Source organism: Athene noctua, chromosome 2, assembly GCF_965140245.1.
Source record: "Athene noctua chromosome 2, bAthNoc1.hap1.1, whole genome shotgun sequence".
NCBI classification, from domain to species: Eukaryota; Metazoa; Chordata; class Aves; order Strigiformes; family Strigidae; genus Athene; species Athene noctua.
In genome coordinates, this window is record NC_134038.1 from 127680444 (window position 1) to 127702317 (window position 21874).

The 21874-nt window shown below is 40.6% G+C and overlaps 1 protein-coding gene across 1 annotated transcript; it reads left to right on the forward strand.

Annotated features, from left to right (window-relative positions):
* Positions 1-8161: 8161 nt before the first annotated feature.
* On the forward strand, positions 8162-18156 carry STEAP1 (STEAP family member 1). The gene is made up of 5 exons (XM_074897987.1): positions 8162-8227; positions 11626-11730; positions 13886-14398; positions 15887-16051; positions 17808-18156. Exons 2-5 carry the CDS (start codon positions 11638-11640, stop codon positions 18063-18065), a joined length of 1029 nt encoding a protein of 342 aa, XP_074754088.1. The 5' UTR covers positions 8162-8227; positions 11626-11637; the 3' UTR covers positions 18066-18156.
* Positions 18157-21874: the final 3718 nt, after the last annotated feature.

Here is a 21874-nt window from a genome sequence, read left to right on the forward strand (position 1 = left end):
CACTGAGATCTCAAGTAGAACTGGCGGAGGCAGAGTTCTCAGAGTGCTGTTAATGGTAAGTCACCTTAGGTCAACAACTCTAGTAAAACAAGTGTGCCAAAGAGAGTAGCAACGTAGCAGAAAACCAGACTTCTACTCTAGACTTCAAGTGCGAGCAATAACCAAATAAAAAATGACGTGAAAGGAGATTTCTGAGTACACTTCCTATGATATGGATTTAAAGTTTTCGTCAAACTCTTATGCCCATCATTCAACCTCCATGTTCAAGCTAGTGAACTATGAAGTCCAGTTCCTGAATGTTTAAATGGAATTTCCTGTATTTCAGTTTGTGCCCATTGTCTCTTGTTCTGTCACTGAGAAAAGTCTGGCTCTTCTTTACTCCCTCCCATCAGGTCTATGCATAGATAAGATGTGTCCATGCCTTCACTTCTCCAAGCTAAGCAGTCCACCTTCCCTTATGTCAGATGCTCCAATCCTTTATTCATCTTTGTCATTCTTCATTGGACTCATTCAAGTATGTCCATGTCTCATTCATACTGGGGAGCCCAGAACTGTACACAGCACTCTAGACGTGGAGTGCTGAGTAGAGAAGAAGCGTAACCTCCCTCAACCCACTGGCATTGCTCTGCTTACTGCTGCCCAGGATATTGTTGGTCGTCTTTGTTGCAAGGGGGCCCATGTCCATTTGGTGTCCACCAGGACCTCCAAGAGCTCTTCTGCCAAGCTTCTTTCCAGATGGTTGGCACCAGCCTGTTCTGGTGTATGGGTTTATTTCTTCCCAGGTGCAGGACTTTGTTGAACTTCATGAGGTTTCTGCTGGCCCGTTTCTCCAGCCTGCTGAAGTGACTCTGAATGGTAGCACAACCATCTGCTATGTCAATCACTCACCCCACTTTTTGTGTCTCCTGCAAAGCTTATTTCTGACTGGATGGCTGTTAGATGGAAGCTTACAGTTTTTCTCTGGAGTCTGCAGCATGCTAGAGCCTGCTGTTCTTGCTCTGCCTGAGGTCCCTGCCTCTGTTCCAGCCCTGCCTCATTTTCTGCTCCTGTTCTTCCCTGAGTCCCTGCTCTGCTTCTAGAGTAGACCAGTGTCCCAGGCAGCAGCAAAAAGTATGAACGAAGATTTCAGCTCTTGGATTATTTCTGACAATTAACTTCAGCTATCTGCTGTTGTTTGTAGTGTGTAGTCATGCAGTATAACTAGCGCTTCTGCATGTCAGGAACATTTTAATTTTGACCATGGATAGTATTTTTGAACAGTCAGAATCTTAAGCTAGAAATCCAGTATGTAGTTTTGGACAAAAGATTTTTTTCTTTGTAAGTAATAAAACTGTCCAGACTTAAAAATACTCTTGCTCTAAGAATTTATAATTGGTATAAAGTATCAATATTAGCACTGAAATTGTTGAAAAAATAATTTCAAATCTGGCAAAATATCCAACTTAACAAGCTCTAATTAGCACAATTATTTCCATATTGAAGACATATGTGTAATTTTGTTGTCAGTCTTTGCATGTGAGTAACAATTCCCTTACAAGTCAACTATAAAAAAAGTATTAATATAGTAGTTCCACATAAAAAATTTGACCACAGTCTGATGGTAGACAACTTGGAAGCATTATTGCTTTATTTAAATTAATTATGGTATTATTGAATTGTTAATAATGATTAAATTTTACCATAATAAAAATATTTAAGATATTAGCAGGTTCTGTTCCACATTTGTTTAGATCATATCAAATTTATAACAAGTGTCTGATCAACTTAGGGTATTTTTAAGTACCTCGGTACCTTTAACGTAGTGTTTTAAGAATTTCACAGCTGCACACTTCTCAAAAGATGTCTCAAGAAATAGCCAAGAAATGACTTATAAATTCTGACAAAGCTAATTCATTGTCTTCCTTCAAATCTTTCTTTAAAACTAGGACACGGTTTTTATTACAATGGCATCCAGCGGTTGGAACTGCTATCATCACACCAGAGAGTTATCACCGCAGCCTGACATCCTAACCATCATCATCTCATTATGTTCCTAAAACTGTGTTGTTCAGCTCTCCTTCTTCCCTATATGCTTGCATCACCCCTCTCCTGTTGTTTCGAATGTGAAACCTACCTTCCAGCCTGCAGAGAAAGCATCAGTATTTGTGGTTTGTGTTTGCATAGCATCTAACACTACGGACTATGGTCTGTAAGCATTATGGTAATAGGCCAAAAAAAATTATGACAAAAACGCAAGGCATAGTGTGAAAAAAAATCCTTACAAATTGTAAGAATTTTAAAATATGGTATCAGAAGCAGAAAGATTTTCTGAGAAATTTCTGAGGTAGAAAGACTGGGAAAGGACATAGTTATGGGAGGGATCCTGAAACATTTTGACAATTTTGTGGTCTCACCACATGCTTTCATAAGTCCTCAGTGGAAAATATAATGACATTAGAATGCCATTCTTAAACCACAAAATCTATCAGAGAGCCATAGCTACGGGCAATAAACCACACTAAATGTTTTTCACAAGGTATGTTCCAAAGCATCTTAATTTCAAATTACTCTTGTAGAACTATTGTAAAAATTTATCTTTTTTAGCAATTAGAAGTAATGAATACCCATATATACCACAGCAGAAAATATACCACCACTATTTGCTATTACATAATCAGACTTAAGCAAATGGTTTCCTGTAGGAAAAAAAAAAAAAAAAAAAAAAAAAGCAAAGGCAAAAATGTAAAAGAACTCTTGAACTGGGGTGAGACAAATGCCTACCTGCATACCCAATATTCTATCTTTGCTCAGTACCCTTCCCCTGTGAGTTCATTCCTCCCACTGTACACTTTACAATTTACAGTCTTGAAGTGCTGCAGCTTTTTTGTTAATCTGTATATAAATTACTGTTATTTTTATTGTCAGTGGTTTGATAATTGTAAGTATTTTATTCAGTCAGCTCTACACTCCAGTGACGTGTGTGCAGCAAACTCATGAAATCATCACAACACCACAATCAGAGAAGTATCATAACTGCTTCAAAGGATAACAGTACAGTTTTAGATGTTATAAGGTGACAAACACAATGAGAAAGGCAAGCATTACTTTAAGAGTATTTGATCATACACAAAGAATATCATTATGCCTGATTCAATGAAATTTTGTTCTTAAATATCAAGCAAATACTTCTGTGTTGCTTCCAAGAAAAAACATTCCTTATCAGAAAGGAGTTCTGTGAAAGGTGTAAGTTCAACAAACAAGGAGTGGAAGTGCTTTCTCTACTTGTCTATACATTATATACTTGAAATACAGAATGTAATTTCTTTTACAAAGAATGAGAAAATAAAATACGGCTATTCTCCCCTACTTCGAGTTGTTTTTCAACTCATTTAATTGAACTTTAACTGAAGCAGTCATGTGGTCTTTACTTGTACTTTCAACAGTGTCTTGTTAAAAAATTATTTGGGTGTCATGTGGCTCTATTGATTTCTCATAATTAAAGTGAAGTAGTACATAATTTTGTTTATTACAGGTGTTGGACTGGATTGAACAGCCTTCTCAAACAATCTTGAACCTCTGGGATTTTTCACTGTATTTCTTTTCCTCAGCTTCCTGTAACTTGGCACTGATGACTTAAATCCTCCAGAGGAATTCAAGTATTTCAAGTAGTTTGAGAGCCACTTCTCTGGATCAGAATTTGTGTGATAAATCCAGGCCAAGTAAGAAATTTGTTTGACTTTAACAATGTTACTCACTAAGAACAGCTGGTCCTTTACTTCACATTCATTCAGCAGGGGATACAGCAGTTGTCTGCTTATCTGATCTCTTTCTATTGTATTCCCTTGGATAAAAGAGGTTATTAAATGACAGTAAACCAAATATGTTGTCTGATGTACCCGTTCTCAGATGGCCTTAGACCACAAGGACCAAGCATTCCCTGCCAGGTGCATCTGCAAATCCCACTCACAATAAGAACAGAGAGTACTTATCACTTCCATTTCCAACTAAGCTCCATCCTATTTAGAAGACAACACTTTAGACTCTTTCTGCAATTTTCAAAATCAGATTAGAATTGATTGCATTTCAAAATTAATTTTCAAATTATCTCATAATTTTCCAAGTTCATATGCAGTTCTTTGTAGTATGTATTTCTAAATATTCCTTTTTATAGATTGCTGGGGTTTGGAATTTTGAGCAAGAGCCTTCTTTTTGGCAACTCACACATCTTTGTGGCTAAAAATGTTAAAAGTTAAATTTTGGGTCCACTGTCTCACCCAAAACAAGACCCCTGCCAATACCAGATCAGGTCCTAGGCTGCATCAGGAAGAATACTGCCAAGGCAGGTGATCCTTCTCCTTTCCTCAGTCCGTTTGAGACTCATTTTGCAGTGCTGCTCGGTTCTGGGCTCCCCAATACAAGCAAGATGCGGATATACTTCAGTTCAGGTCACCAGGAAGATGATGAAGGGACGAGAGCATTTATCCTACAAGAAGAGGCTGAGAGAGCTGGGTCTGTTCAGCCTGGAGATAAGAAGGCTCAGGGAGGCTCTTAACAATACATATAAATACCTGAGGGAAGAGGGGAGTAAATAAGACAGAGCCAGACTCTTCTCAGTGAAGCCCAAAGAAAGGGCAAGAAGCAATGAGCACAAACTGAAATACAGGAAATCCCATTTAAACATAAGAAATATAGAAAAGAGTATGGTTATTGTGACAGTGACCAAATACTGGAGTAAGTTGCCCAAAGAGGCTGCAGAGTCTCAGTCCTTGGAGATACTCAAAACCCAACAGGACAATGCCCTGAGCATCCTGCTCTGTGAACACTGCTTTTGGCCAGGGGAGTGAAGGGAGTGGACCAGGTGATCTCCAGAGTCCCCCTCCAACCTCAACAGTTCATTGATTCTGCAAAGTCAGCCATCACTCTTTTTTTGTACAACAAAATCTTGAAAATTTCCGTGATTCCACAATCCCTCTGGATTTTCACTATCTTCACAATGAAGATTTTTTGCCTAATATCCAATACGAACCTTTGAGCTGCAATTTCTGATCCCTGACAGTTCTTACACTCCCTGGCACTACCAGCAAGAGTTGGGCTTCCTCAACTTTGTATCTCCCCTTCAGTGTTTGAGGGTTGCTACTACATCACCCCTTAGTCTGGTCTTCACCAGACTAAACAAGATCAGTTCCTCACCATCTTTCTTTGGAAAACATGTGCTGTAAGCCCTCCACAACCTCAGTAACCCTCTGCTGGACTCCTTCCAGTGCCATCCTGGAAACCCAGACATTTTAACCCAGCTGAACAAGCCCATCTGCACTTGTTTAAATTACAGGGAATGGGTTCCACCCTTCCACACCACTTCCCCCTATGCAGCATCATTTCTGAGTCACCCAAGGGCATGCTAGAGTCATCTTGCTGACAGTAATAGTTACACTTAGCTTACTCAACTAGTTCAGAGAGAGACTAAGTGTTAGTGTGATTATATGTAGGCCTCTGTGTTACTGGAAGACTGCACCACTTTCTACCCATTTGGCAAGTTGTTCTCAGAGCTCCTAGTCTAAAGAGCAGTTGCAGAAACAGATGAATTGCCCTGACCACAGACTTCTCCCTGTACAAACTGTGGTGAAAATGTTCTCAAGATTAAAGCACTGTCAGGCAATCTTGTCAATGATGCAATGATTTTTTTCCTCCAGAAAATGCAGTCTACCATTCTCTCACATCCTTTGTCAACATCACATGCAGAGTCTGTCCAGAATGAAGAAATAAAACACAGACAGGCTAAGACAGTCACAGCGTTTTTCATCTCCGGAAAATACCCTGTCACACTTTAGCAACCACAGAAGTATTCCTCTTTCTCACTCAACTCCTGAAATACTTAAAGAATACTGACACTCTTCTAAATGTTTGGAGCTAGCCGAATTTGCATAGATTTAAATTTTTGTCAGTGAGATCATCCCCATTTTGCATGTGCCAAGAGAAATGATCTCATTTTGAATCAACTCCCTATTCTTGTAGTATTTCCTACCTTGTCTCACACTTCTTGCACGGCACTTTACATAAATATCAGTTCCAAGCTGTCAGCACGCAGTGATATCATCTAAATGTAATAGTGAGCAGGAGGCCTGCCATGCAGTTTGCTTTCCTGTAAACACTCTAATATCAGTGGTACTTTGAATGACCTGGAAGTCATGCCTTAGGGTAGCCATGAAAGGGAAAGCTTTCCCTAGCATTTGAATCTACTGCCACTTTGTCGGCACCCACATAAAACGAGCTTTCCATTTCTATTCACAGGCAGGCAGCTAATAGTAGTCAGTGTGCAAAACTAGAGAAGGGATTTGCTTGTCCAGAGATATTGAGGAGCATTTGTGCAGAGCAGCTTACTGGGTACTTACTTAATAGCCAGGTTCACTTTGGCTGGCCTTTCGTCTCATCTTCTGAGAATGATTATGCAGGAGCTTAGCTCTTGTGTGTTTTACAAGAAGGCTAAGGATATCTTAAGGACATTCTATCCTTGAGATAGGGTATGCAGATGCTGAAATCTCTCAGCATCCTGAGCTACCTTTTGGACTATTGATGTAGTCCCCGTAACACTAATTTACACCAGGACTTCTGAGAAGAGCTTTACCATAGAGTTCACTCTGAAGGAGACAGTGGTTTTAGCCCTTTGGACTGTGATTCACCCGGTGCCTAAGAGCGGCCCAGCACACCTTGCTGCAGTCAGCCGCCTGCCTCCTCCCTCCCCTGCGCTCCCACCGCCAGGCGTCACCCTGCTGGTGCTATGGGCTGGGAACTGAAGGGGGGAGGAACACAGATAAAAAGAAAAAACAAAAAAAAAAAAAACGAACAAAAAACCAAACAAACTGACGACGCAAAAAGGGAGCAGAAAAGAAAATCAAATGGCACTTTCACAAAGCGAGAGCATACAAAAGTTAGCATCCCTCGTGAAAGAGTAACTAATGGAAAGCACATGGAAAATAGCCTTCATGCAAAGCACAGACAAATACACTAATGAAGGCAGCTATGTAGAAAAAACAGAAAGTTAAGGTTTTAACACAGGAGAGAGAATTATTCATCTTTTATTCCTTGTAAGGCAATCTTCTCTTTTCTGCCAGACGTAGCATTCAGCTGGATTCTCTGTCCACTTAATATCTACTGAGGAGAAAAAAAAAATATTCCCAGGGTATAAAGAGATGGAACTTGGCATCATTTCTGTGAAGACATTCTGAGGAAGATGCAATGAGCTCTGGGTGAAGAAATTAAAACATTTCTGAGACCGACTAGCCATGTTTTCTGCAATGTCAGTAAGCCACCAAATGTTGAAATATCTACTGAAACAGAGGTCTCACAGGATAATGATAGTTCACAGGATTGTGTGAGTAAACTTTCAGGAGACAACTGCCTTTTCAGATGAGGACTGCTCGTATTAGAATTAGGATTATCCTAATACAGCGTTTTGCCGGGGCTGGGAGAGCAGGTTTGGAAGACATGGTGGGGAAGGGAGAAGGGACTGAAAGGCAATTACGTTTCCCGGGTTGGGACCTGCATAGCTGCGTTTTGCGGGCAGCTGGTGGGACAGTGGCAGCCCCCCGGCCCCCGACGTGCTGCAGCACCCTCCGGCGAACCCACGGGTGCGCCCCGGCAGAGGGAGCGGAGCTGCTGGCGGGAAGAGGGATCCCAGCGGCGAGGGGCACCCGGGCAGGCAGCGCACCTCGGCACCTCTCCTTCTTCGTCCTTCTTCACCATCCTTCCCCTTCCTCTTCGTCCTCCTCCTCCCTCCTGCGGGACGGGGAGGGCGCAGGTGAACGTGCCCTTTCTCCAGCCGAGGCCTCAGCATACCCACGGCCCCGGGAGGGCCGGAGGGGAGACCCCCGGGCCACGCCGCTCCGCCGCCACCGCAGCGGCAGCAGCAGGTCGGGAAGGCGGCCGGGGCACCGGCTCGCCCTCCGCCGGCGCGGCGCGGCGCGGAGCGGAGCGGGATGAGCGCGGAAGGCGGGGCCGGGAGGGGAGGTGGAGGCTGCGGCCAGGCCCCCCTCCCGCGCCGTTCCCCTCCTCAGAGTCCGGCAGGCGCTCCGCAGCGGACCCCGGTCCGCCTTCCCCGACAGAGCCGCGCCGGGGCCGGGCACCGCCGCCCGCACGGCCGCCGGCGGGGGCTGCCCCGCCGCTGAGGGAGCCGAGCCCAGCCGCGCCGAGCCCAGCCGCGCCGAGGCCCGCGGCGGGAGGACGAGGCCGCGCTGACGGCGGGACGAGGCGGGTGAGCCCCGGCGCGCGGGGGAGCGGCGGCCGAGACCGGAGCCGGCGGGAGGTGTCCGGCGTGCCCGCGTGGCCGGGCTGCGGCCGGGTTCCGGCGCGGGGCCCCGCCCGCCCCGAGGCCGCCGCCGGGACGGGACGGACGGGACGGGACGGGACGGGTCCCCCCGCGTGCCCCCGCCGGGCCCGGCCTCCCCCGGGCAGCGGCGCGAAGCGGCCGGGCGTCGGGCTGGCAGTTCACCCGGCCCGGCCCGGCCCGGTCCCGGCCGCTCGCTGGCCGCGGAGAAGCGCCGAGCGACGCTCCCCTGCTCCAACCCCCCGCGTGTTTATTGGGTTTTCCACGGAGTTCGGCAGAATTTTGAAGAGCGGGGAAACTTTAGTCGCTCGTGTCCCGGGGGCTGGCACCGTGCAGCGGGCACTCTAAAAGCCACACGGTTACCCTCGACACTTTCACGCTGTCGTTTTCCGATGGTGCCAAAGGAGAGAGGCTAGTCCCTGTCCCGTGCCTTTTCCACCACCTCATCATTATTATCATAGCCTGTTTATTTTACCCATTTTTCTTTTTTCGTGGAGCCAGCCCGGAAACCCCTTACTCAGGAAAACCTCTCATTGATTTGGGATGATGTTTTCTCGGGGTATAATGTCCGCACAGTCTGGATCCCCGTTGTTATAATGAGCCTGTTTTCTCGGTACAGAATGCAGTAGCGTACTCACAGCCCTGGAAACTTGGCTTTCCGCAGCTGGACATCCTCCATCCTCATTCACAGCTGCCTCCCAGAGCAGATGGGGTGTGCACTGAGGATGGACATTACTACAACTGTTTACTTTAATAACAGTTGTGACTTAGATAGGGCTATAACTGATTAGTTTCTGGCTCTCACAGGACTCCCAAATTTTTTTCTTCAGACGCATTCCAAAAAGACACAAGCTGTAGATGACTCCTTTCAGGCAATTCACAGTGGAATCATAAGTGTCTTGGATTTAGGGTTTTCCAAGACTAACATTGTGCTTTGTTAATGGGTGCACTCAAGAAATAATTTTGTGTTAGTGCTGGTATCAGAAGCCACATGGACTATTACAGTTCGGCACCAAAGCTGCCTTGCATGCAGTCGCATGGCTGTAATCCATATTTCCATGAATGAGCACGTGTGTTCATTCACAGACACTTTCTTTTTTCTTTCCATGTTGTCTTCTGCTGCATAAACCATTCACACTGTATTTAACATTGTATTAAAAATTGTTTCCTAAAAGAACCAATAAATCAGGTTTTAAGATCAGCAGCTGTCATTCTAGCTCACAGATTTTTTTTCACATCATGATATCATTTATTACATCCTCATCAATACAAACCTTTAGTCAGAAACCAGACTCTTCATTCCTAAATTTTCTGAGTGATACCAGCATGAGAATTCGGTGAGTCAAGCTCTTCCACACAGAGCTTCCCAATCTAAAATATGCTTTTGGATCCCCAAGATAGTGTGGTAGTCAGAAGAGGAGAGTTATGAAGTGTCTGGGATCACTGTGTAAGCTCACGTAGACTGGTGATGTAACAGTTGAAAGCTCAGTGGAGGTCAGTGAAGAAAAAAATTAAAAAGCACTGAAGATCTGAGCCACAAGCTGCCTTAACAATTTTAAGAAGTCAGTCTCATTACCTGAATGAATAAAAAGTTGGTCTATAAGTTTACATCCTTTTTTTTCACATCAAACTTTAAAAATCAGAGGGTAGGCCTCAAAAACAGTGTAACTGCCCTTCATATTCTGAATTCTTTTAAAAATAGATCTGGAGTTCACTGTTAGAATTTTTTTCCAGGTAAGTGCATTATACTGAGTTCTGCTTGTAAACCCTTCTTTTCCATTGTAACAGCTAGAAACACAGTATGTTAAAACACATAAAAGTAGAAATTCTTATGTAATGACAGGACTGCAGGAGCTGAGGTTTTATGAAGATATCTAAGACCGCAAAACTTGTGATCAAATCACTGGGACTAGCCCTAGGAATAGGGAAAAAAAAAAAAACAGAAATCTGCCTTCATCAGCCCACACTTTGTTGTGTGCAGGTTATACAAACCATCCATTAGCTGTTGTAGGAAAGGGTTAACAGCCTGACCTTCAGACAGAAGCTCTTGTTGACCCTACTCTGCAACACTTGGCTGAAAGGTTATGCCCAAAGGGAAAGCTTGCTAGCAGGAGGGAAAAATCCAAAGAGAAATACTTTGGAAAAGAATTCTTTGGCTTCAGGAGTCCGGTGGCCTGGCAGAAAGCAAAGCCTCATAGCAGACACTACAAGACTGTAGGATTCATCCAGGGAAGGAACCAGACATAGTAGAAAAAGGACAACTGTCAAAATCTGATTTGTCCATACAATTTCCCAAAAGGTTTATGGGTATAAAAGAATAAGTAGTTATCAAAACAGTTTCATATCTAGTAACTCAGCTGTTGGAGGAGCTACCTAGTCACTGTCTTAAAGGTAGCCACAGAAAGTCCCACTGTGGTATGGCACCCTGAGCTTCCAGTGGTGTGTTGCTAGTGCCTCTCCTCCTGCAGAGTGTGACTCTGAGATGCACACATGGAAAGTCCTTGTTACAGGGTCCTTGCAGTTATTTTACAGCCTTCATGATACTGTCTTTCCTGCTATCCTAGGATTTTCAGAAACGTCTCTTTCAGTTTATCCGTTCTGTTTCTTTGTTGGGTTTTTTTGGTGGGTTTTTGTTTTTTTGTTGTTTTTTTTTTTTTTCTGATTTCTTATAGTCATTAGTAGCTTAGAACCATTTCTGCTGGTACCTGTGGGTGATGAGTATTGCCAGTGTACCTTGGAACAGCATGAGTGAAGCTCCAGCTGGAGTTTCCTGGCAGTCTTGAAGGGAGAATATATGTCTAAAGCCACAGAGTGGCTGCCAAATAGACCAATCCTAAAACCTGAAAAATATTACGAAACACATGTTTGCGTGAGTTTACCAAAATCCATCTTTGTAACATTCTACATGTTATTTCTGTAAGCTGTTTCAAACTTTATTGTTACAATTCAAAAACTTTCAGCCTGAATTCCTTCCTTCCTTCCTTCCTTCCTTCCTTCCTTCCTTCCTTCCTTCCTTCCTTCCTTCCTTCCGTCCTTCCTTCCTTCCTTCCTCTGTCAACATGAGCATTAGTTTAATTATCATTTATCCTCTCAGTCTCTGCTTTACTTAAAAAGCAAACCAACCTCTTCTCTTCTCTTCTCTTCTCTTCTCTTCTCTTCTCTTCTCTTCTCTTCTCTTCTCTTCTCTTCTCTTCTCTTCTCTTCTCTGAGGACAGACTTTCCTCATTCTCCAGCAAATGGGCAGAAAACATTTTGAGGGAAAATAGGCTTCAAAGTTCCAGTAGGGCATTTCAAAACTTGTTTTACATCCTGTGTTTATTCTGCAGGGAGTTTCCGCAATGGAGAAGAGGGAAGGTGATAATCACAGCATTGATCAGAATGCAGGTCAGAGCATCATGCCGAGAAGAAATACAGGAAACCTTAGCAACTTGGTAATGTTTCTGTAAAAAAGCAGCTCATATGTCACACAGAATATTGCAATCTTTCATTCAATTTTGTCCAGAAACACTGTGTTCCAATCACACTGGCTTATCATCAATACTTTTAAGTCTTGTCACAATATTGACATGAAGAGATAAAAAGATATAGAGCATCTCATTCAATTTAATCACAGTCCATGCTAAAAACTATATAGGTTGGGCCAGCAAAAATTACATGAGGTTAGTTGCTAGTTGCATTTTACCAGATGAGCAAAGCTATGTAGAAATAATTTGGGATTTTTAAACAGAAATATAAAATTTATCTTGGGAGGAGTCTTCATAATTACCACATTGCATTCAGTAAGTTTGCCACATCACACAAAAAAGTCCAGAAAAAAAATCCACTCCAACAGCATTTGCCTCTGCAACAGGTGTTACACAGAATTAGATCAAGCTACAACTTTCTATTGTAATGTGACCTGTCTTGCAGGCTGTGAAATACTGAATTAGGCTTTACAGACTCTCTTCAAGAAACAGGTATCTGTAGGTGAAACTTGGTTCAGGCATGAATCTCAGTTTGTATAATATATACCAACTTCCAAATCTGCAAAGCATAGAGGACACTCTACTTTTCTTCACAGACTAGAGAATAAAAGTTACTTAGGCTGCACCTTCACTGTTACAAAAATATGCTTTTATCATCAGATAAACACGTAGTAGCTATTCAGCTAAAAAATCCTAATGAAGACTATGCCATTTAATTTTACTGTGAGGCACTGTAGGGAAGTCAGTTGTATGTGGGAACATGCTACCTTGTCTCCAATTAGGATTTTACAGCAAGATAGCAGTGTACATTTTTTATCTCTCTGTTAAAACAAAACACTACATACTGAAGATGAGCACAAGACTTGCACCCACTTATCCTTGCATTATTTACAAGTAGTATGCTGTTTGAATTGACTGCTTAATCAGCTTCAATGTAATATTTGATTCTTAAGAATAAAACGAGATAATATTGCTGAGATAGGAAGATATCCTGTATCCTAGCAGAACACTAACTTACAACTTTCAAACTACTAATATTTGCCTTCCTCAAAACAGACAGTGCCATTTTGCTTTCTGGAGGTCTGGACATCTGTTACATCAGTCATTCTAAAGCAGAGCCATTTCAGCATTACCTCAGTTTTGCTTTGTATTTCACTGGAATATTAAAGGACTTACATGTTTATTACCTAATGTTAACAGTTCACAGTTCTCCACCCCTGGACAGCTGTCTGCGGCATTAAGGGCTGTTGGTACACATACTTTAGTTTTGTATGTATACTGATCATATACCTCTTCCATGAACTGTGGGACAATCTTTGAATACATTATCTCAGTGTAAAGCAGTTTGTAATATTACACTAAAATTTTGTATTACCTTAGCTCCTTCTAAAGTCTGTCATAATTCTGCCAAGGTCTTCTGCGAGACTAAAATCAAGCCATGCCTACTTGGCAACAGAAAATTCCGATTTTTAAACTGAAGTGGCTCAGTTTCAGAAGTTTTCATGAAAGTTGAGTGGACAATGTTACATTTGTGAAGGAGAGGAAGAAGACCACAGGACTTGATGCTGGAGTTGACAGATGTGCAGCTAGTCTAATATGCTGGATCCCAAAGATCCCATGTTTAGACTAGACTAAATATTTCTACTTGCATCCTTATTCCCCCAATTAAATTCCATTAAAATAGCAGTGACTGAATGAAATATTTTATTGTCTCAACCCTGGATTCTGTTATTGTGGATACTATCAGACTGCCTCATTAAGTCTGTAGCTGAAATCTGACATTGGAAAATTGTAGCTCATATCCTAAGAAGCTGTAATGATGCTTCACATAATGTAATCCATCTTCCCTTGTGGTGTACTTCCTGAAATTAAAATCTATTTTGAAATCACCACAGATAATGAATGACGAATGAGAAACCTATGCTAAAAGTGCCTTGCTCAACTACTGACTATGATGTTTGAAACTTTATGTCTTCAAGCTACCTTGTCTTTAATAGGGTGTATGTTTTGTATATGGTTTCAGTGCAATACAGTGTAAAAGCCATGATGGCAAATACTGTCATTACTGAAATTTTTAATCTTCCCTTGAACTCACTTGGTATTTCCTTTCTGTCCTTTCCAGAATGTGGATATGCAAATCACCAATCCACCAGAAGCAGCTGCGCTTTTTAATTTACATCAAGCACACCATTTTGGTGAGTTTGAACACTCTTCAGAACAACGCTGCAAGCAGGATCTGTTCCCCAAGTGGCACTTGCCAATGAAGATAGCATCTGTGATCTCATTATTAACGTTTATTTACACTTTTATGAGAGATGTCATACATCCTTTTATAACCAGAAAGGAAAATGTTTTCTATAAAATTCCAATCCTTGTCATAAACAAAGTTTTACCAGTGGTTTCAATAACCCTTTTAGCACTAGTATATTTACCAGGAATATTAGCTGCTGGTTTCCAGCTGTACTTTGGCACCAAGTATAAAAGGTTTCCTCAGTGGCTGGATAGATGGATGTTATCAAGAAAGCAGTTCGGACTTCTCAGTTTCTTCTTCGCTGCAATGCACGCCTGCTATAGCTTATGCTATCCAATGAGAAGATCATACAGATACAAGCTGCTGAACTGGGCATTCCAACAGGTATGATGGGCATGCAAATGCCAACCCTTCTGTATTAAGAAAATCCTTGCTTTGGTCACTGAAGCTAATCTGGATGGGGGGGAATGCCATTTTCATTGCCTTCACTTGATTTTGAAGCAGATCTCCACAGAGCACTGTTAAGGGATGAAGCAGGGCCTAGTTGTTAAAGCATGTAATAGAGAGTCAGGAGTCATCACAACTGTGCCAGTGTGTATTAAATAAGTCATTTTCTTCATTTGGGATTTTTGTCTCTCTGTAAAATGCATGTAATTATACCTGTCTCACAGGAACATTTAAATCTTTGGCACACTGTTAATTTAGTGTGGATTAATCTTCCCTGCACCAGTGGAATCTATCTAAAAAAACCCAAGCACACACCATTTTTAGACATATTCTTTGTAAAGAGAATTAGCCAGCAGTGAAGGAGGGATGAGCCAAATCACAGTAATCGGTATTTGCCAGAAACTAAATTCATGAATGCTGATGGTTCCACAATTGGGCTGATGCACACTAATTTGTTAAAAGAATTTCAGTCCTGCTTCTGAGTAATGGGCAATAATTGGCTGGTAAAGCTCTGTAAGACCCTCTGTAACTACAGAGTTCCTAATACTTCCATATCACCTTGAATGCCATGAGTATCGCAATATCAGGAATATTCCAATATAAGGTATAGACTGAAAATGTACATTTTTATTACCCTCAAAGTCTAATCAACAGTTGTATTAAAAGCACAGTATGAAGTTAGCAGCTTCTTAAGAATTCTGTAAACAGTCAAACTACCTGCTGAAAGCTCTGATATCAGTTTCATCTGTAATCCAACTTGAACAGATTATCAGAAATTTCCTTGAGATTCCAGTCCTCAAGATAAAAAAGTGATTGTGTTTTGGGTATATTACACCGTGGTGATCACTGGCAGCATCAAAGGGCTGTTGCAAGTACTTATAAATAGGAGAAGCTTTGACATCAGTGTATTAAAATCACGACCTTTTCATCTATCCCAACCATCATGTTCAGTGCATCTGAATGTACCAAGTTGTTGTTTTTAAAAAAATTGAGACAAACAACTATCCTGGCAGGATACCATCATTAAGAATGCCTGCTGAATTAGCCCCCTAAAATAGTGCTGTTAATATATTTCCTGTTGTTATAAGATCCCAGATATGGTATTTAGCCATAGATTAATTTTTTTTGTCAAAGAACAAGATTTTTCCTGCTGTGAAGGCAGGCTAACAGGCCTCAGAACCAGCCTCTCCTGGGCCAGGATGCTGATGTAAATTCTTCTCACTTAAAGCCCACCTTTGCTCTGCAGACACTAGTGGAGACTTTCTCATCAGGAGTAAATAGCAGTTACATTCAGAGACATTCAAACAAACAAAAATACTGTGGTTTTTGTCTTATTTCCTGAATACTATGGTGAAAATAGCTGTATTTCACACAAACAGCTAAGTGTGCCAGTCTGTCATTTTAAATATGGTGTTCTTTCGGCAGGTCAAGCAAAAAAAAGAAAATGCCTGGATTGAACATGATGTTTGGAGAATGGAGATTTATGTGTCTCTAGGAATTTTGGGACTTGCTTTGCTGGCCTTGTTGGCAATAACATCCATCCCATCTGTCAGTCACTCTTTGACCTGGAGAGAGTTCCACTACATTCAGGTATGCTTAAATGTCACTATTACGTGTCATTAGTTCTCATTTGTAGGACTGTATGTTATCAACTAAGACCATTAGGAGTTAGACATATCAAACACAGAGGAGTTAGTGAAAATAATCTAAAAGTTTGTTCTGTACTCTTTCTTAACTGCTTTGCAGGAAACATTCATTTAATTCGTTATTTTGTCAGAAAAGGCTGTCAGGCGCAGGTTATGAAGTCAGAAGAAAGAAAACTCCAAACCACTTTTTAGCTCCACTGACATGGTGACCAGCAGCAGCTGTCCTTTCAGGACCTATTCTTAGGTCAAAAACTTCTGGTGCTGAAGGCATTTCAGTCATCTTCTGGGCATCTTATATTTCAGGAATGCCCCGTGTCCTGCTGAATTGGGAGTAGGTAGTATGGAACCAGCCAATGTTATTCCATACAACATGGGATTCCATTACACAAGGAGAATTGCTTGTTTCTCCCTTGGAGCTATTTTGGCAGTGCTTTACTGCCTGAGCAGTATGAGGTGGCAGAAAAGTTCAGGAGAAGGCTTCTGCCCAATAATACATGCAAAGGTTCCTCATCTACAGCATTATTAGCTTCATAACCCCCTCCAAAAAGGTGTATTCTGAAAAGAACACATCTTAGAACAGATGTATAATCAAATCCAGCCAGTCCTGATTTTACTGCAGATGTGCTTGTTTTGTTCACCTAAGTATTTGTTTTGCTCTTAATTCTCCTGTACGCAGTAATACTCAGGGGTGGTTCTGTTGACATCAGTATGACCACACTAGAGTTAAGCAAGTGTTGAATTAGGTCCCTGAACACCAAAATCTGAAAATTGAATGACCTACTAAGTACCTGGCATTTGAAAATTTGCTCTGAAATGCATCTCTTCCTACAGTTACTGATTTGAGAGTCTGCCCTCTCTATGAAGAAAAGAGTTTTCAGCTCCACAGAGAATCTATATGAACAAGTCTAGCACATGATTGCTTTCAGTATTAAATTAATATGGTGAAGAAACCCAGAAGAGTAATAATAATATATTGGATTGGTTTTATAAACAAATAACCTTTATTCTTGAAAATCAGATTCTATAGATTTAGCACTTGGAAAGGCAGTGTTTGACTTCACTGATGACTAATTCCATTTTTCTAATAATATCAAGATTGTTATGCAACAAGCAACTCAAAATTACTAGTAACTCTAGCATAAAATTTCCTTTACTCCTGAATTTCATCATCATCCTAAGCCAAATTTATTACTGTAAGTGTAATGAAAGACTTCAGTTTCCTGTAGTTATGCAATTGCTTTTGTCATAGTACTAGACTTACTAGAGTTTCTGATTTTGAGTGACCTTAAAATTTTTCTGTGTAATCAATTAAGCCATTTATATATCTGCTTTTGAACTCATAATAATTTATCACAGAAATTAAGTAATTTAGGATAGAGATGACATCTATAAATAGGGATATTGAGAATTAACCCTTTTTCAAGAATAGCCTGTAATCCATGATCGCTTCTGTATACTAGCTAAGTATCATAGCAATAGCTGAAAAATGTGCCTCATCTTTTTTCTCATATGGTGGCATAGAAGGGTACAGTTAGATTCTCGAATTATAGTTCTTAGATTTTAGTTCAAAGCCAATGGTCTTTTTTCTTTGACTTAAGCGCGTTGGTTGAGGTCTTTCTGGTTTCCATATTTGCTTAACAGTGTACTTTTTTGCCAAGTTGGAAAAAATAAATAGCTTACTCCTTTCTTTCTCTTTTCAGAGCAAGATGGGATATTTGGCTCTGCTGCTGTGCACTGTTCATGCACTGGTGTTTGCTTGGAATAAGTGGGTTGATGTTAACCAGTTTATCTGGTATACACCACCTTCATTTATGCTAGCAGTTTTTCTTCCTATTGTAGTTCTGCTTTGTAAATGCATACTGCTCCTCCCGTGTTTTAGGAAAAGGATAAAAAAGATCAGATGTGGTTGGGAAACTAACACACAAACCAATCAAACCAGCATGACTTCCAGACTGTAGATCAAATATGGACATTTCCTGTCTACATATGTACGTAAATATGCCCAAGGCTACAAAATGTTTACTTGCAAGCTTTGTTTTCATATTTTCCATAGATGTTTCTTCTTTACTTTTCATTTTGACTTCACGAGTATGGGATACTTGATACAATTTGGACCTTTTCTAAGACAGAAGGTGGAAACATTAATTTTACACTTTTAATTTATTCAGTGTTCTGGTATTTGATCGTTTCTTTCTTCTGACTGACTGCTTTTAAAATCCAAGGGCTTCATTGCCTCAACTGTAATTATTTTGTAGGCAAAAGCAATCATAAATCATTGTTCCAGTTGACCTCAGAAAGTAAATAAGTAATTACGCTGCAGAACCCAGGAATGCTTTCTGCTTCCTACAGCCATGTTTGTTCCTTCGTTAAATCTCAGTATTATAATGGGACAACAACTACAGTGTCATCCCATTCCCCCTTACTGCCTGCATTCAGTTGTTTCACTCTGCAGAACAGGGACCTTGGCACATGAGCAAGACAGAAGCTGTGTATTCCCCCCACGTCTTGGTGGGACAATTGGACAAGCAGAATTGCAGGGAAATTTACAAGGTAAATCTCTCCTGAGGCTTGGGCACAGTCTAAAAAAAGAGTTTTTAGACTCAGATCTCCATCTTATGCAGGACTAGGTGTGTCTCTGTTTACTTAAAACGATAAAACATTTCCCATTTTTTATTCCATGAACACATTCTTTTGTTTCTGATGCTGGAAATTTTCCATGCTTTTGACCTAAGCCTGCAGCCCTTGACGTGTGCTAAATTTTATTCACACAAATTATTCCAGTGGGATAACTCGCGTCAGGTAAATGTGTTTTACTCTTTACTCTGGGGCCAGAACAATTGTGTGACTGAAAGAAAAACATTAAAAATAGACATCTGAATCTTGACATTGATTTGGTGAGATTTTCATGCAAAATGGCTTCCCAATGCATTTGCTTTTACAAAAGTTTTCATATAAACTAATTAAACTTCCCTTTCTTTATGTTGCATAGGTCTGGCTGGGTATTTTAAGTGAATAATTCATTTGTTAGTATCTATTTTTAAATACATTATGCAGTAGTTAATATTTTCACCCAGCATCAGGAACATTTCTGCCAGGCTCCCTGTAAGAGTTGACTAGGACATGGACTCATGATGCCACCTATTGCTGGGATCATCTGAATGAGAACTGTAATTGGTAATGGCTCTGGTATTAAAACAAACAGGAAAACAATGTATGCGTAAAAGAATATGTAATATATGGTGCTAATGATTCTGTTGTACATTTGTGGATTTGGTACACTGAGCATAAACACCTGACAAATTAAATAGCTACAGGGATACTACATTTTGTATTTTCCTGGTTATAACTCCATTCAATTACTGCAACTTAAAAGTTGGCCTTGTTATTTGCACTTAATGTAGTACTGTGAAAATAACTGGGACATGGTGGCCTGTATAATATAGACTGAAAAGAAATGTGTGGCATTGTGTATCAAATCAGTAATTCATGACAGGGGCAAACTCTTGAACACAGGAAGATAGTTTGCAATGTGAATCTAAGAAATTTCTAACAACAGAACAGGAAAAGTATGGTTGTCAAAGCATTAGTATTTACATTTCTATAAATGAAATATATAAAATCTTTTAGTAGGGATGAATAGTAATATTTGCCAAAGACTTAAGCAGAATATTACCAGCACTTTGTTGTCAGGAGTCATAAAAAAATAATAAAATCATTTTCCTAATGCAACAGGTTGAAGCAAGTGCAATAATAAAGAAATCCCTTTGTCTTCTGTATTGTCCACCAGCTACTCATCAACTGTGCTCAAACTTAGTAAGTACTCCAGGCAACCTATACATGCATCCATTAAAAAGAATGACATTTTGTTTTATCAAAATATGTGCTAAATTTTCTTAAACTGTGCTCTCCAGAATCAGTCCTGCTACTCCCTTACTTAGAAAGTCTGGAGAATTTAATTCAGTATCTCCAGCTTTGTTAAATTCTGGTCAAATAGTTGGCCTAATAGTTTACAGCTGGTCAGAGAAGCCAACCCTTTGACACAGAGAAATATAAACAGCTTCAGGGGTAACAAAACATGTGGTACAGAGAGCAGAACCTGACCCTTAATAACTGAAAACTGAAAAGAGGGGTATGAAGACGCTCCTTGGAAGAAGCCACTCAAAGTTATTCATATGGCATGCATAAAACAAAATCAAGGCAAATGAATATGTTTATGCATTTTGAGAGCAAAATAGTTCAGGGGAATGATAATGGGCTTTGAGGTTTTTCACCTTGTTACCAACTGAAATCTTTTGCACAAGGGTTCTGTTATAGATCAGTTAGATCAGAGAGCACTGAGTAGAGGAGTATGGTCAATACGATTATGAAGTTAATAGAAGCTGGAAGTTAAGGTTCTGTGCCTTTGGGGTCCGCATCTTACTGCACAGCAGTAGAATTAGGCCACTAAGTCACTTTTGAAAATGGAACTTTAATTCCAAAGCTGGTTTGGCCCTTCTGAAATTTTTGTCCAAGTTCCTAGAACATTCTCTTTCTGAATCTATAAAATACTGTCTAATCTGGAGACTAATCTAGAGACTAACAGGCAGGTCCTTATTGCAGAAATCACTATAGGTATCACTGCTAGAAAACTGACAAAGAACTCCATGAACATGTAAATATATTCTCTGTATTCAACACTTCATAAAAAGTTTTTGAGCTGTCTGTTCTAACACATCTTTATCCAAGCAGTGGAAAGGAACTGTTGTCTGTACCATTGTGTTTAGTGCATAAAATGAGAACAAGGCACATCACAAGCACAGAACTCCTTTCAGGAAGTACTAAAGAAAATGTATGTACATGTACATCTTTATCTTCTATTCATGGTGCAGCAGTCATAAATTTAGATTTATCTCACTTCAAGTGGCTGAGAAATCGTGTCCTAAAGAAGCATTCTATTGTAATATGCTGCTCTATGCACTTGTTACATAAGATAGTGCAAACTAGCATAACTTCATTAATTTCAATCTGTTAATATGGGTTGAAATCCTAACATAAATTACAAGTGAAAACCAATTTCAAGATCATGACATACTATCCAAACTGACCTTTTATGCTCATTGTTCAGCTGGGGACATTAACCACACTTCAGCTTTTTCTCACTAGCATTGCCCAGGGGCAAACCCAGAAGTGTCTTCTACCAGCTGAAATTTGGATACTGTCTATGAAAGGGCTACAGAAGCAAATGCTATTGACATTATTTCTCCCTTTGTAATAGACGTGATTTAGTTCACTAATTAAAATAACTGCATATGTACCTTTTAGTTTATGTTTACATACCTATTTCAAAATTCAGTGTATTAATATGCCTATATACAACTGTAATACATAAAGTCAATGTGTGTGCAGCTGTTAGGCACTTACTTGTATAACACTGATTACTTTTATAAAACTGCATCATTAAATGCTTCAGTGTATGCTGTGTCTGCCATTGTATCATATATGTCCAGGGTATAAAGGTAAAAAGGCACAGCAGACTCTAGAAGAGCTGCTGCCATGAACCATTCTCCCCATGCTGGTGCAGAACCTGAAGTGTCCAAAGGAGAGAAGACAAAATGTGAAAAGCAAAATGGACATTTTCATAGTAGGATATACTGAAAGCACATTTTTTTCTGACAGATCTTTTAGCTGACAGACTGCATATTCTAGCATTCAGAGGAGACTTTTGTTAGAAGGAAGAGAAAGCTGAGCTAGTCATGGAGTGCTTTGGAGGGAGACCTATGATCCCTGA